We start from the raw sequence: 17,318 nt of genomic DNA on the forward strand, positions 1-17,318 counted from the left end.
GTGCTTTCCATACTTGACGCTGAAATGCTGTTTCAGCAATAACAACATATTTTGAATCGACAGAAAGAAATAAATGATCAAAGCACCCTTTGTAATGGCCATGAACTGAATTTTACGTCCAAGAGATCAATACTGTTTAGTAAACAAGATGGATATGCATGCAGAAGCAGGGTTAAGGCAGTCGCCTGATTTCAGTAATGTATTGACCTGAAATTCTTAATATGAATTCATCAATCATGACAGTTCGGGCCTCGCTGCAAAAGGGCACAAATCTGGGAGCTGTGTGGCCTCAGTGACAGGCAGATATAAAAACATCAGGATCTTCAAGTCCCTTGTTTCCGTGAGTGATCCTTGTTAATTGGATGTGCTTATAAGGGCTCCCTCGAGAAGCCGGGATGAGAAGATTGGATGTGTGGGGAAGGAGATTGGTATATTTTACCACAAAGTGGTCAAAACTGAGAGCACGGATGACTCTCGACGGTGACAAATTACGACCTGGCAACCAGAGCAATCGCTTGTGTGTGTGTGTGTGCGTGCTGACGCAGGTGAAGTGACGTGCGATGCCTTTAGAGCTGAAACACGTGTGCAGCACTTAGGAGGAACAACGAAATCACAATCAACTAAAGTCACACAAAATCATACAAGGCATCAAGTCAGAACAATTTTGCAATTGCGGGGAAATTGATAGATCGCACGTTTGTAATTGGGGATGCCATTTTGGCTGGGGTCAATGGATCGCAGGAGGATGAACAAATCATCTCATCAGGCTGTTGATGTGTGCCTGTGTCTCTAAAAGCATTGTATCAAATGCGTAGATTGTATAGAAGTGAATAGTGGGGAGCGATAACGTAGCTACTAGCACGCTGCGCTATGAAGCCGGCGGCCCGAGTTCGATTCCCGTTTACAGCCAATACCGGGGATGATTATCTAAACCTGTTCTGGAGCTCCCTTAGTTCGACTTAGCCTTAAATGAGTACCTGGTGCGGTGTGTAAACATCGGCACTGGGGACACAAAGGCGGCCGGTCGTGGTTTTCGCCAATCATCCCCTCGTGTGCTGTCCCGGCCTGCATAGGTGCTCGCGAACAGCACTTGCCCCAACAGTCTGTCAAGGCTATATGGGAGATATTTGTCTTAATTTAATTTATTTCACACCGTACATAGCCAACGGTGCTTATCAGAGGACACGTCGCTGGAACGGATGATGGCCCGTGGCTGAGACTGATGATGGAATTGCAGCCAAATGAGGGAGCACGCCCAAGATTACGTCCATTCTAGCGGTGGCGTGGATGAAATTGACTTGTGTGCAACTACTAGGTAGATTGTTATAATGCAGGACCATTAAAGATGGCAAGGGCTTGGGGAGATCTTTATCCAGCAGTGGATGGATCATTTGTGAATAATGATGATGGTGCATAGACATAGCTGGGTTGCTCAGAAGTCATTTAGATTTTTTTACATAATTTGACGAATTCCAGCTCTGAAAATTTAAATATCCCTCTCACGGTCATGCTGCAAATGCCAGTCTCATAGCAGTGTGTGGTAAAATGTGCCCCTATTGTGTGAATATAAAAGGGCCATTTTTAAGGGTTTATCATAAGTTCCGTGAAAATCTATCGCACAAGGTCACACTGGTCTGGAGATTTCCTCGTGGATTCTTTGACTCACGCCGATAGTGCACTGGGAATAAAATTTGAATAAAAGACGCAACAATGTTTAATGACGGTGTCTTATGTGTGTGAGGAATTTATGTATCTCAGAACATGTATCATGTTAATTTGCAGGTCATGTTTGAATTTGGGGATTTTCATTGACGTTAACATACCTCGCAATGGCCTGCAATTTCATGTTGGCCTGATGACCCCAAAAGTGATGGGAGTACCCACACTTTATCCTACCACGACCTGCCAATTTTTACTGCTGGGTGGACAGAAATTTCGACAGAATTTTAAGAAACGCGTCCTTTGCATGTATGTCTGTTGAATTTATTTCGCGACCGTACGTAGCCAACTGTGCTAATTGGAGTCCATGGGAAGGACAACATATTAAACACAAAAAGCAGTTCTAAAGAAATTAGTTTTCAATCTAGATTTATAAAGTACATAACTCCAGTGGCTTCCTAATATCAGAAGGAAGAGCGTTCCAGACGACTGCAGAAGTGTGCATCTGAAAGCGCGCTATACAGTTGACCGTCTTGGTGTGATGACTAGCCAAAAGGCGCTGCGAGGATGACCGACCGGCGTTTGCGTGATGGTTTATGGTCCATGACGAGGTCAGCAAGTTCTTGTGGTTCATTTGTGGCAGGCACTTTGTGTGTAATGAGTGTTTCAGCTGCCGTGCCGGGAGATCAAACCGGCGAACTGCACTGTGCTAACCATTTCACCACGACGGCATCAGCCAACGTTATTAATGCCCACTTCAAAGCGTACCACAAACTTAAAAACAGTCGTGCCACACACATCATTACTGGACAGATGGGAGTATTGAACCACAAAAAGCCCCAGCAAACTGCCTCTGCGGTAAGGGCGTTAACCACAGCCTGTTTGAAGAAAAAACACTGCAGAAATAGTACGTGAAAAAAAATTAATCTTGTAATGAGACCCGTCACCGTGTTTTTGTGATCACCTGCTTAGAAAGACTCACAAGTGACTATGTTTAGCTGGGGATGTCGAGGGGTGTGATATCACTGTGGTCTCACATCTCGGAGGCCGCTGTCATTCCCCTCGTAGACAGCGTCTGCGCTGAGTTGTGTTCAGTCCAGCCCAGGAGCTTACGCCATGTGCTTTATGTTGAAGTCATTAAGCAAGTCCAGCTGCCCTGCTTTCTCTTCTCCTAATATCAGAGTTGCAGGGAGCCATCACAGCAGTTACGCGGTGGTCTTCCTTGAACCACGAGGCACGGCCAGCTCGTCCGCTGCCCGATGCCCCGTAGTTAGCAAAATGTCAAACATAGTGCAGTGTTCCTGCCATAAATCTGGCCGCTTATATAATAAGCACACTTTACAAACATTTGCTTCATTAACCTCACAGGCCTGGATTGAGCCCCACTTATTTTTGCACTCTTGTTATGGTGAGGTGCATTTGCATGTGATCACATTGATAATTGGCCAACGTCGTGCACAGTCGACTCATTAGATAAAAATACACGTCTTGTTAGCAGGTAAATAATTGATTATGCTCACATTTGTTCTCACAGTCGATTAGCTGCGTTTTAGTACATTGCGTGCACGTTTTAAGAATAGCCTATGACCAAATCACCTCGTCTTGTCAGGATTTCGGCACAATTTAGCCTGGATAGTATTTGGACGGGCAACCAACTGAGGCATGACACGCATGCATGTATTGTAGGCTATGTATTGTAGGCTGCTGCGGGGCTACATTGTAGACAGCAGAGGGCAGCACTGTACGTGTATGCTCTCACCTATATGCTACACACCTGCAACCAGTCTGGTGAAGTATGGTAAAAAATAACCCTTTTCAACCCATAAAAGTGTGCGGATGCCCTCATCCAGCAGTGGATTGTGCATGTTCTAAGCAAATAAGACACATACATCACCACATTCTCATTGCCAGGACAGGAACGACTTGGCACTTCGTGCAGTGGGCTTTGTTCATGTGATCTAGACAGCATGTACGCATATATACGTACGTTGATCGTTTATTAACAATATTCATTTATTGGGTTACATAAACGCGCGCGTAGTGGGCGTATGCACTGCGGTGTGTGCTCATTGGAATGCTTTGCATACGCGTGCTTTTCATGCGCAGGCTGGCCTCGCCACAATCCCTGCTGCCGGGGGTTCCTTTCTACACGTTGCCACTGCGGAGATTTGCGCGCAGCCCGGCGTACCAATGGGGGTGCACCGGGGGCCAAAGAACCCTGCACGGAATGCCCTCCGCCGAGCACAGCGCACACACGCAGCCGGCTCGAGGCCTAGAGTTGCGCGGATGCATGAGTCAAATTATCTCGGCCGTGACGACCATTGGGAAAAGGCGGCTTGGCTTTTCGCCTTTGGCCGCGGTGGTGCCGAGCCGGCGGTGGAAATTCCACATTGCCGAGGCGAAGTCCAGTCCATCCATAGGACGAGCGAAGCTTAAATAGATCGGTATATATATAGGCATATAAATAATGAAACACACGGGTGATTCCGGAACAGAAGGCAGGAGGGATACGGAGGGTAATGAAGCCAGACATTGGCGACAGCGGTGTATCACCCAGGAGTATAATCAAGAAGACCCAACCATCCCCACTGCCTACGCACATGCACGCTCGCACACACGCGCGCACTGCGCATCCCACCCCCTCCTACGCAAAAACCCCCCCTCACCATCTTCACAGCACAGCTCTACACCGCCCCCCCCCCCCCCCATTCATTCCTCCTGCTCCTCCCGCCGTCCTCCCAACACCGCCACCCCCGGGGCCCATTTCCATCCCGTTACCCGGCACCAGATGGGCTCTCCGTCGCCCAGCGACTGTCGCTTGGAGACGCGGGCGGCCGTGGAGACGGTGAATCTGCCGCCTGGCGATGGCGGAGGTGCGAGGCGCGTTGGGGGGGGGGGGGGACGTTCAGGCGCGAAACGGCTGCACGGTCCGTCCCAGGTGTGCGTCCGTAATGAATTCGGCAAGGTTACACCGAAAACGGATTATGGCTTGCGGCAAATTGGATTTGTGAATATTTTTTTCTCTTACTCTGCCCCCCTCTTCTTGAATGTTGCTGCAGGTGCGTGTGTTTGCCAAATGGCATTGTATGGCCAAAGTCTGTGTGTGTTTCATTTTGAAGGGGATGCCTCGCCGTTGTGTGTTAATTACCCAGTTCAAAAGTCGCTCCCCCCCCCCTCCTTTAAGTGTGGGAAAAAAAACTGAAAATGGAATTTGTGATGATACTAATGAAAAAGGATGGGTTTTAATGCCTTAATTCTGCCATTGGGATTAAAGGCTGTGCCGCTGAAACAATTTGAAATGCCCGTCGTGCAAAAATATCCTTCATAGCGATTCTGTGCATTCAGCAAACCAAAGCAGAGTCCATTCAGCACTAACCGGATCTGTCACACTAACTTAGCACCTCTTCAGTGAAACGACCGTCGACATTTGTAGTAGGTTTTAATTAGCCGGTGATAATTACATCTAAACAAAGGGAACAAAAACTTAAAGAATACCCAGTTTATTGTGGAAGGTCATGCATTGCCCCAGGGTATTATTGACAAAAATATGAAATGTTACAAGTACTTATTTAATAGCTATTCTTGCAATATTAAATAAAGTTTTACCTTCAGTTTTGTGCTACAGTTGGTATTACCGTATGGCAATAATAGCCACCAACGCAGAGGCACGTGTTTAGGGTGGTCGACAACAAATGTTCGATACAACCACCTTCCAGCCCGCTTTGCCGTGTAAAAAAACAAGATAATTTGAGAGCCTTCAATGAGTAATGAACTTTATATAACCCCCTCCTAACATTTCCATTCCGAGAGGCCCGGCTGCAATGCTTGCAAAGCTCTAAGTAGGGCATCGTTGCGATGTTCGTGCGATGAGATTTCAAAGAGAGCCGTGTCCCTGAGAGAGCGCGCTGATCGCACCCAAGCAGCCAAACTTGACTTGATTCTGTGGCAGAGATAAAACAAATAGGCTCTCTTTTTTTTTGTCTGCGGCTACTTTTGCCCAACAGCTTAAACGATCATCGTTATTACCATCATCATTATCATTGTCGTCATTAATGTGATTTCTTCTCGGCGTAGTGGATTTGCAAGCTCGACATTGATGGCTGTCTTATAATTTTCGGGCACCTTCCCCCCCTCACCCCCTCGTTTTCCCATCTCCGGCTTGAGTCTTCTTTATGGGGGTGCCTTGAGTCCTTACATCTAGTGTCGTGCACCCTCTAACATTAGTTCCTTTGACTTGTTAGGGGAATCAAAGCCCCTAAAGTCATCGCCTCCCTGCACAAACGAACGTGAGGGCAGTGATCATCTCCATTGGTGGCCCGGAGCCAGTGGTGGAAAGTCCTCATTTATAAAAATAAGAGCTAATCGAAAAATTGGTAGAATAGTTTACTCTGGATGCTGCCATGCTGAAATGGCTAGCACACTGGACTTGCAGTCCAGAGGTCGGCGGTTTTATCTTCCGGTGTTTGGAACGGTTAGGTAAGTACGGTGGAAAAGAAGTTCAACATTCATAAAACAATGGACACATTTCTGTAATCCCCTCTACCTCCATCCATTCAGCAGTATAAATGGGTACGCACCACAGTCAATCGTCAGCTCGCATGTGGTGAGATAAAGTCGGTATTTCCACCTCTTCTGACCCATCTGGTCAGTGTGGAAGAGTAGGCCAAATACACTCCAGTGGAACGCTCTAAAGCTCCCTCTAGTGGGTGGCCAGTAGTGGCATAAAAAGCAATCGCACAGTACCTTCAATCTGTACCTTCAACCATTATTTCCCTCCAATACAAACATTTATTATATTTCTTCAGTTTTATTCTTGCACAAATATCGTTGGTGCCTGTATCCCATAAAAAAAAACGACGATGGTGATTGATTTATTCGACAAGTTGCAAGAAACCAACGCGAAGCGATTTGGCGTCGTGCAGCTAATGGTACGGGGTGGATGGGTGCCCTCCTTTTTTGACGGACACATTAGACCCCACGACATTGTATTGAGTGCCCAGGTGTTAATTGATCCACACGTGTATGTTAATCCCTAACACCGCGCAGCCCCGCGGCAAATAATCACCATTACGGTGAACATTTCCTTTTCCCATGTGTGCACGGCTTTGAGAACGAGCCACCACCTCTGGCAGGAAGGGTATTCTAATGCACATTGGCCTTTGACTAAATGACACATTAATGGACTCGGTGAGATGTATTGTTTTATTCACAGCAGTTGCATTTTATAGTTACTTTTTGCAATGCTATCTTTAACACACACACGCCCGCAAAAAAACCTGCATTCGCTCATTCTGATATTGTCGTTCGTGAAGACCGCGATGCCCAAACAATTCTGCCTGTGTTTGTCAGAATAGCCTCGCAAAGTTTGTCTATGTAGAGCATTTGGCCGACCTCCAGTTGCGGGTTGGTCTAATGAAAATGGAGCAGCGGTTGATGAAAGGACATTTAAAAAGAGAGTCGCGTTTTCCGCCGATGGGTGGCCAGTGCTTTCAGCTTCCCCTAAACAGTTTCAAATTACCACTCTCATTTGTGAAGGCGCAGTAAGGCTATTACAGTGTTTTATATGAAATAACAATTTGACGATTAGGCAATTTCCATTTATTACTTTTTAGTTAGATTTATGAACCGTACCAACTGTGTACAGTAGGTAATAAATTCCTCGCCTTTTCATGGGAAGACGGAGTTTGCTCTAACTGAGCACACAGTGTGCTGCTGGGAGCCCAGCGGAGAAAATTAAACGCTTGGGATGTTTACCCTGCATCGCCCAATGGACAGCGTCGCTTGTGATCTGCGTTTAGCTTTCGTTCCACATCCCGCTGCTTCGGGCACGTAGAACACAAAATGCACCACTCTGTACGTGCGTGGCATCAAATGCGCCCTTTATTTAAAAAAAAGCAAGAATATCCTGATGTTGGTGTTGGAGTTTCATCGGTAGGCAATGAGATGCCCTTTTGGAGCTCCTGCAGGCAACGGTAGCCATCACATCAAGCCAAGAAACGGTCTTGGGAAATGTACAGCGTGGACCTGGCTCTGAAGCCACTTCACGGAGCCTCTTTTGCCCAACAACAGGCGAATCCTTCCATTATCCTCTCAGTGGTTCACCGCATATCACCTGCTATATTCACACATTTACATTTCAGACCTGAGCAATACCGAATTAAACTTGAAAAAAACCTTTATGTATTTTTTTTCATGAATTTATCCGAGATCATATAACTCGGCACGCTGATTTAATCACAGATGGCTGGGACCCAGAAATACATTCATGCCAGTGACTTTTGAGATGTGAATTAGCAATGGTGCGATTGTGAGTCTCCATGTTTAATTTCACAAAACCTTGTGTATGGTTTCGCTGCAGTAAGCCATTTCTCTGCGACAGGTTCAGTTGCTCTGTGCTTTGACCATTTATTTGCCTACAAAAACAATCTGTGCTCAATTCCTGCAGAGCCCACCTCTCCTTGATGACAGAGTTCAAGAGATACCGTGGGTAACCGGCATGCACCGAGGGAAGGCTTTGAAGCATTTCTCTTGAAAATCAATCCCTCGTGAGATACACTGCGGCCGTTGGACATCTTTAAAATTCAGTGAAGATCGGTCAAAACTATTACTTTCAATGGATTTCTATGGATCGTTGCATCTGTGATAGGGAACATATACACAGTACGGGCCCCGATGTCCATGGGTTTGCACATGTTCATTTTTGTTTGGTTTTTGGTGAGAATCCGCCGGTCTCTCGTGCCAGCAATGTGACAAATCACCGAGGTGGTTTGTTTGAGGTATATCGTCAATAAGTGAGTCTGACTGAATACACGTACTGTATGGGTTGTAATCAACAACATCACCAGCAGCAGCTGTTGTCTGTCCAGTGTTGGATGAAGGCCTCCACATGCTGCCACCATCCTTCTTGGGCCTGCGATGCCACAAATCGTCTGCTGCTTATGAACTGATTTAGTTCCTATATCTTCACGGTGGTCACCCTATCACTCGCTTTCTTCTTTCGCTGTAATCCTGTCACCAGTCTCGTTCACTAGCCATCATCTCTTGTTTGTGATATCTGTGATTTATGTTTGCGATGTCTGTGATTCATATTTGTAATGTCTGCGATTCAAGTTTGTTCTGTGGAGTTAATTAGCTGTGCCAGTTTAATACGTAGGCTTTCGCGACCAATAGTATTCATAATAAAGATTTTTGGGTAAGAGCGCATAAGTGTAATGTGTCTTAACCCTCCACCACCCGACACAGCCAGTAAGGTTTGTCACGTAAACAAAACGTGCCAATTAGTTACTACTTCAGCCCACCGGTGTGTTGGTGTGTTGGAGAGTACATCCACAACATTTACAATTTGAGTATCGTGATGTTTCGCTGGTATTTACATCAACCAGCATCATCGGGCGACTTTCAAAAATAGTGAAGCAATCCACCTGCTTCCGGTCTTAAGTAGAGCAAGGTGACATCATCACTGTGAGCCAATCAGCTGCGGAGAGGGGAGGGGGGTTGTTGTAATTATATCGCAATAGATTGTTATTCTATGGTTCTTTCGGTAAAGTCACGTAGAGAGAAAAAAATTATAACAATTCATCCCAGAAGAATTTCCTCATCAAAACGCTACAACCATAGAGTTCAATGAACACCTGACCAGTGAACTCAAACACGTACACCAAGCTCTCAAGGCGAATGGATATTCTGACTACACAGTCCGCAAAGCCATCACCCCAACCGTGAGGAAGGAGCCATCTGAAGCTCCAATCAAAACTATCACCTTAACTTACATAGCAGGAATAACCAAAAATATTTCCAAAATCTTGAACAAACACAAGATCCAGGTTCGATTCAACACAGTGCACAAAATTCGTGGCCTGATCCCATCTGTGAAGGACAAGATTCCTGACATGCAATATCCCGGCGTCTACAAACTAAGCTGTATCTGCGGCAGCAGTTACATTGGAGAAACTAAACGACATATCTCGGACCGTGTTCGTGAACATAAGGCAGACCTGAAACATGGCAGGACCAATACTTCTGCTGTGGCTGATCATTACTTTAATGCGGCTGGCTCACATGAAATTGATTTCTCTAAGACGATGGTACTTTGCAAGCCGACTGGCTATCAACAAAGATTCGTTCACGAAGCCACCCATATATACACACAATTTCAACCGAGACGACGGTTTTAAACTCGGCAATCATTGGAAATATGTCGTCAACCACTTTGGGTCATGACTTGATTTGTGTTTTCTTGTCCACCTCCACCGTCAGCAGTGTGGGTGTGTGGAGCGAGGTGCAATGCTTTGATTGGTGTAGACCTACTGCCGGTGTCGGAGACCTCTCCCACATTAACATTAGCTGCCCCGCCCATCTCTAAACCTTTATAAACAGCTCGCCCTCAGAGGCTCACCTCCCTGTTCCCGATGACGACCGCTTGTGTTGCGATCGAAACGTCGTGATTTTTTGTATAATTTTTTATTCACTTTAGTTTAAATTTTATTATTTTTATTATTATTTTTTATATCTACGTGACTTTACCGAAAGAACCATAGAATATGAATTCCTGCAGTCACGAAAGTTTTAGTCAGAATTGTATAGATTGTTAATCACAGTTGATTAGCATGTGGTGCCTTTACAAGGAATACAGTTGTAAGGTGTATTACTTAATACAACGCTTCCAGGTGCACAAATCCTGTAGATGTCAGCGCGGTTAAAGTTATTTGTATTTTTTCGATTTAAAGCTTTCGTGACTGCATGGATTCATATTCTTGGTTCTTTCGGTAAAGTCACGTTATTTGTATTTCTCTCAATTTAAATAAACTCTAGAATTAGTCTCGCCAGTAATTAGTTTTGCACAAGACTTCAACGTTATCAAAATCAATTGAACGTCCTTGTTGGCGAGTATGTTCTGCATCTGGCAGAATTCCAACTTTTGGAAAATGTGTATGGACACATTTGATCTTTTACACGTATGCAGTTTTATGGTTTTGTAATCATTCTCATGCTTTCAAGAGGAGTTTACGGTTCCCTTTAAAACGCCTTTGCCTTGATTGCCCGTAGTTGTTTGTTTTGGAGTTCTGATTTGTACTTTAGAGGCGTGGTGAGCAGGTTGTACCAATCAATCGGAACCATTAACCTATTTTAAAAAAAGTTAAACTCACGTCCTATCAATTGTTTCCTTTTAGCGTTGAAAAAAAATCAATGCAATGACATTTACATTTCTATGGTTTCCATTTAAATAAGCATGAGTCACAACTCCTGACTGTCAACACAACTATACGAATCCCTTTTCTTATTGAACGCTTTTCTTTTCGGTTTTTTTGTTTGCTCCAAAAGTACCACACAACACACACAAAAGGAACTCACTTTTGGAAATTCTGGCAAGGTGCAGGGGGCAGGATATATATAAAAGAGAAAGAAAAAAAAACTCCCACGGACTGGATGAATTCCTGTGAGCTTGCCGCAGAGTTTGGCGGAAACAAACCCCATTGAAGTCGGAAGTTGGCAATGCCAGCTCATGCAGCATAGAAACTGTTCTGTTGCTTGTGTTACGGGCATGCGGTTTCCTTGAAAGGCCGGTATTGTTTGTGTTTGTGTGCCGGAGGAGGGCTCTTGCCAGTGTCAGAGCGAGCACACCATTCCCGGGTTTTGTTTGGCCGGTAGCTTCCGTGCTCAAAAGGTGATGTAATGTCTCATCTGTCACGGGCACCGTGAATGTGATCATTCATTAAATGTTGCTGTAATTTATTTTCGTTTGTGTTTTTTTTATCCTCCCTTTTTTTGTTCTTGTTGTTGTTGTCGTTGTAACGGCAGCGGTGGTTGGTAGTGGTGGTGGTGGTAGGGAGGTCTGGAATGGTCGCATGAAAATTGTGGCACAAAAAGCGTTCTCCAATCCATTGGAACTTGTCAAGAGCGAGTTGAAATCCAGGTCAGCTTGTGCGTTCGAGTCATTTGCATTTATAGTGGCACAACTGCGAGTGTGCAAAACAAGCCGTTAAAAGTTGCATGCTGTTTGAGACGTACAAATGAACCCGTGTGCAGTTTCACATTGCAGCTTTCCCAAGTTTGTGCAGTCTTCATAAGGAAATAAAAAATAAAAACAAGCCTTAATTAAATGCGTGGAATTGCAAGCTAGGCTTGTCCCTGCAGCCTTGTTTTCAAGCGTTGCACGGTTTTTTCTTCTCAAAACAATACTTTACAGTATGATTTCAGCTTGTAGCAGTGCATTCTATTTCGTGCATACAAAAATAACATTTAGACGACAGGAATTAATAATTTGCTGCATGTAATAATAATCTTACTGGGAGGTGCTGTGCCAAAAAAGCTTTCTATCCAAGATTGGAAGATGGTGACTTCAAATCCCAGCGTATTTGTCAGACTGCACAGAGAAATGTGGAATTTGCAGTGAGGGCTTCGAGGTGTATGACCTGCCTTCAAGTTGCACGTTGAACATTTTCAAACAAAGTTTGCGTGTGTCTTATGCAGCGACAGAGCGATCATTCAGAAGCGTTAGAACGGCTCGCAACATCGCCGATTAGATATTCAGCCGAGCGGTGTGACGCACGCGATGTTCGCAGAAACTTTAACTTCCATGACCTCTGCTGGATTGAAGAGGAACTGTGTGGAGGTGAAATCGTATACAGTATTGTGACCTTTGCACGGAAGGCTTTTGACACGTGCACGCACAGCAGCACATACAGAGAGATTTCGGCGGTAAGGGGAGGGAAGGGGGGGTCGCAGAGTGTTAAAAAAAATGCTAAACGGGTTGCTTGGTGGCACGTGTCTACCATGTGACGCTCAGCTGCTGCTTTGAGAAATGCTACCCATGCTCACGATGGGGCGAGTGACAGCAGTGTGGGTGGGGGGGGTGATTTTGATGAGGTAGAGGGGATTGCGAGAGAGGCTTGGCAAACGCCAACTGCATGACCAGAGCACGCAGGGGGGACAGCAACCCAGACTGACACGGCAACGGCATCAGCGCATTCTCAGCCCGTGGCATTGCGTGTCGTCTCATTGGAATTCTCTGGGCAGCGCTGCTCTCAGTGCACTCGGTGTTCTTAGCCGTGCCACATTTTTTTTCAACATTGGACGATTTTTCTTTGGTGACCCAGCGTTTGCCGGGGGTAATTTTATTGGCGTTTCTACTAAATTGTCACACATTTTCCCCAAATCTCACAAATTGCTTGTTTTAGTTGGAGGTCATTTCGGTGTTGTGTACGGGGTACTAACCAGCGTGGCGAAGTATGGTAAAAGATAAACGATAATCCATCACCGAGACAGTGTTGGGTAGGCTTTCATCCATCAGTGGATTGACAAACGTCTATAAATTGTTGTTTATTATAATTATATCAGAGTACCGATGACATTTTCCTATGGATAGACTGGCATCCTGCCATGCGAATGTGGATGTTTCACCACTGGCTCCGGACCCCACCGAGAGACACGAGTGCGTTCCCATTGCTTGTTTGATCAGGGAAACATGTTGACTTTATTTGGCCTGGAGTGCTTTCTGAAACATCAGTACTGGCTGCTGGGTGGAGATATTGATTCTCAACACAGAAATGTGCATTGTTTGTCACTGGAGCGAAGTTGCCAGCAGAGATGACCACCAACAACAGTTCCTCGCGAGTAAGAAGATACTTGGAAATTAGCCCTCCGATGTGTTTTCGGGTTGTCTGTCGCGATGTCCGACATTTCACTCCCCGTGCTGCTGGGAGCTTCTCCACATGCGGGGAGAGGAACGACGACATCGTGCCAACCAACTCGCAATGCAACCTGGGACACATCGGAGGGCTGTGCAGCACAACCGCGAAAACCTACGCGGTAGTAACGCTGGGATATTTAATCCCCGTTGCATTCCTTTTAAAACATCTTTGCTATGCACATGTAGTGTAAAGGCGTATTATGGACACAATATCTGTTCTGTTTGTGTACATGAGCTCCAAGGAATTAATAACAAACACGTAAAATATAAGTTTCATCCCCCATGGGATTAAGTTGAATAGTTAGCGCACGTTCCAAGTGCCATTGACTTAAGTGACACTTTCTGATCATGAAACATTAACATCGTCCCTCTGCCGTGATTGCCCGCCCTCTTGACAATCAAAACTTTCCAGCGTTAAATTACCTGCTCGCCTTATTTGTGCGTAAAGTAGGGCATGCAAAACAAATTGCCCGTGCAAACTCAGAAAACTTATCATCTCCGCCCCAAGGATATAATCCCACAAGGCCGTGTTTCATTCGCATCCCTCAGTTTGGAAAAGAGATCGCATGAGCGCAGTGTTTCAATTTATATGATAATCTGTGATTTAATCAAGCATTGAAAGGCAAACCAAAACCCTGTTTTATAAATTACCGTATGAATTTTATTTACTTCAATTTGGGTTTACGTATATAAAGTATATGCGAACGGCAGTCAAATGTACATGAATTTGATAATAAGCATACATCTAAACTCGCACAGCTTCACTTATATTTGTTATATTGCCATACCTAACACTCATTTATTCTTGGTGTCTTATGTGCAAAGTAACCCTGGTATTAAATACATATATTCGTATAATATTTTTCCCACATCCCTTACCATCATCCCAGCACCCTCACCGTTAACTTAGGCTGGGTTTGAGTGTTTGATCGTCCAGTTGCTGCAGTAGAATGCAGACTTTAGGAAGCCATCGGAATGTCAGAAATAATCGGTGACCATTTGCTCTTCCAAAATATCGATACTGACACGGCTCCTTCAGCTGATATGGCAATAACACGTTGCTGCATGACATAACAGGGACACTGCTTGAATTTATATTGCACCCATAACGTCGCAAAACGTCTCGGAGCACAGTTGTCTGGGGTACCTGCTGATGGTGGTTGTTCCTGTGCATTACAAGTTGACTCAGAACCAGCCTGCAAATGGGCCTTAGTCTGCCGGTAGGGGGGCAACGCCTAATTTGGCGAGTTTAGACAACGAGAGCATCACACACAATGACCTACTGTTTTGGAATGACATCTCAGGATCTTTAACTTTCCCCATGAAGCAGACGGCGCACATCTTCTGGTTAATACACGCGTAGTATTAACCAGGGCATCCTGCCGGTTTCCAATCATCAACCTCTGCTGTAAGTGGCAAATGTGCTACGGCTGGGCCGTGTCCACTGCCTCCTGTATGTTTTTTTAACTCATTTTGCACCGTACGTAGTCAACCGTGATAGTCGGAGGTGTGAGGATGTATGTCCTCATAATGCCGACAAGTGTTCCTCATGTTTGTTTTTCATGTACAGATTGCTGTGTATGAATAGCCATACACAATCGGCGTAGATGTATTTGAGTGTGTTGGGTGCATGTGGGGGCAATGGCTTTGGTTAGTAAGGGGTGAAACAATGAATAGATTAACCAGAATTGATTCTTAAGCGCACACAAACACAGGCATGGAATCATGTGTGCAAAAACTGGATTTTTTCTTTCTTCTAGATTTGGTTATGTTCCATATTTATGATTCACATCACCCCAGCACCCACTGGTAGGTGCTACCAGAACCTTGAATTGCAACAATTAATTACATTTTTGTGTTTGTGTGGGAGCACGGGTGAATTGTTCCACCATTAGTGGTCGTGTATTAAACATCAATTCCATCTCCCCGAGTTAATTTCCGAGCCGTGGTGGCCCAACATCAGTTAGAATACATGTGTAACCGCAATCGGGTGACAGGGTCGGACTGTGATAACATTTGAGCCTCATACCAAGAAGAGCCTTTCTGCGTGGAGTTTGTATTTTCTCCCACTGTTCGTGTTTTACAATTTCCACCCATAGCTAACATACACACAGTGTAACCGGTATTGGCCAAACATCCCAATGCCGAAAACTTGCCTCCAAATAATTCAGGTGGGATTACACGCGGCAACATCACCCACTAGTGTGAAAACTTGGCAAGTCCCTCCTGAAAAAAGTGTTGAGACTCAATTAAGTTTTCCTGGATAAACAAACAATAATTATAATTGTAAAAAGCAAAATAACACCCAAGGACTCTACTTGGTTGGCTCAGACATGGACTTTGCACTGTTGTGTCTCAACACCCACATTGGGAAGACAGAGGTGACTGGAAATTGTGTGGTGCCCATTCAAACCGTCGCATTGTGTACCGTGCTGGCCTTAATAGACGTTCGCTAATGTCACTTGGCTGCAGCAGTATATTCGGGCGGAATGCAGCTACATGTAACTGAGGATCTTTGTCTTTCTGTGCTTTGTATGCGTGTGGTTACAGGCCCAGTGGTGTACATCCTAGACCTGGCCGATCGCATGATCTACAAGGCATGCCCGTTTGCAGCCGCAGGAATCATGGTGGGCTCCATCTACTGGACAGCCGTCACGTACGGCGCCGTCACGGTTATGCAGGTATGTATGTACGTACAGTACATATGTTGAACTTCTTTCTCGCCATACATAGCCAACCATTCTAATCATAGGTGCGGGGGAAGGACAACAAACTAAACACGAAAATCAGTTGTAAAGAAATGAGTTTTCAATCTGGTTTTCAAAGTGCACTGCTCCATTGGCTTCCTAATACATTGAATGGATAATGCATATTTATGGAAAATGTTATTTCCTGAGTTTTTATTTTATATATTATTGAACCAATAGGATGTGTCAGTGTGTTTATATATGTATTTATGGAGGGACAGGGTATTTGTCCACTTGTGTTATCTTGTGACTCCGCGAGTCACTGTACACGTGACATCTGTGCCTGGGTGGTGGTGGTGGTGGCCACGCACGTGGCTGCTGTAACCCAGCACTGTGGAGGCAGCAGCAGCAGCGAGGGTTGGTGGTTCACACACATGTTGGTCCAGATACCGTGCGATTCTAAAAATCACAATTGGAGCAGAAATCCGTTCCTAGTTCCCTCCAGAAAATAATATACAATATCTTTTCCACTGGCCTATTGGCCTTCCACACCAACATTATCTAACATAGTTTGTTTAAGTGAACAAATTCTGGACTGGTTTCAGCCTTCGGGGTCTCATCAGCAGAGTCATGCTTGGTTACCGGGTTATTATTGGCTTGAGCGCTCCATCTAAATTCAAAGCAAAAAAATATGCTTGTGATTGTGGTCTCTGGAGGGCTGGTGACCAGGACTGCATTGGGCTGGAAAGCAAACCTCATGGGGATGGGTCCGAAGGGTCATGGCAAGGCAGGTTCGACTGCACCTGTACGTGGGTGGTGTTCCTTACATGAGTCATTGCGCGTGGCCTCGCATCAGCAGCAAAATGCACGAATCCAGCGAGAGGCTGAACACATCAACACAACGAGTGGTTCTTTGTAAAGCGGTTGCATGGAGGTTGCTCGTTGCAAACGCGTATGTTTTTACATTAAGGTGTACAGAATCTTTTCAGTGCCAGTTACTTTCAGTTCAGCATCATCACATTCTCTCTTGTGCAATGCTGCATGCGCGAAACCATTACAGTAACTGAGCAGTTTAGCGTAAAATAATATAAATATTTTAAAAACATCTTGCAAATTATACAAGGCAGGAAATGATGCGATCATTTCGGGAACAACTCTTCACTTCACACTTCACAACAAGCAGTACTTTGTTATGTTTAAAAAAAATCTGTTCCAACATCATACATACTTAATTTTGCTTAATTGCAAAGGAAAAAAAAAACAGCGTGTGTTTGTTTGGCTTC

The 17,318-nt window shown here is 45.0% G+C and overlaps 1 protein-coding gene across 1 annotated transcript in view; it reads left to right on the forward strand.

Annotated features, from left to right (window-relative positions):
- MARCHF5 (membrane associated ring-CH-type finger 5) overlaps nt 1-17,318 on the forward strand; it is a 191,849-nt gene that overhangs the window by 148,382 nt on the left and 26,149 nt on the right. Inside the window, exon 3 of the mRNA XM_078855518.1 lies at nt 15,899-16,029. Coding sequence (XP_078711644.1) covers nt 15,899-16,029 — 131 coding nt within the window. The remainder of the gene's footprint in view (nt 1-15,898; nt 16,030-17,318) is intronic.

This window comes from Lampetra fluviatilis, chromosome 4, assembly GCF_964198595.1.
Source record: "Lampetra fluviatilis chromosome 4, kcLamFluv1.1, whole genome shotgun sequence".
NCBI lineage: Eukaryota > Metazoa > Chordata > Hyperoartia > Petromyzontiformes > Petromyzontidae > Lampetra > Lampetra fluviatilis.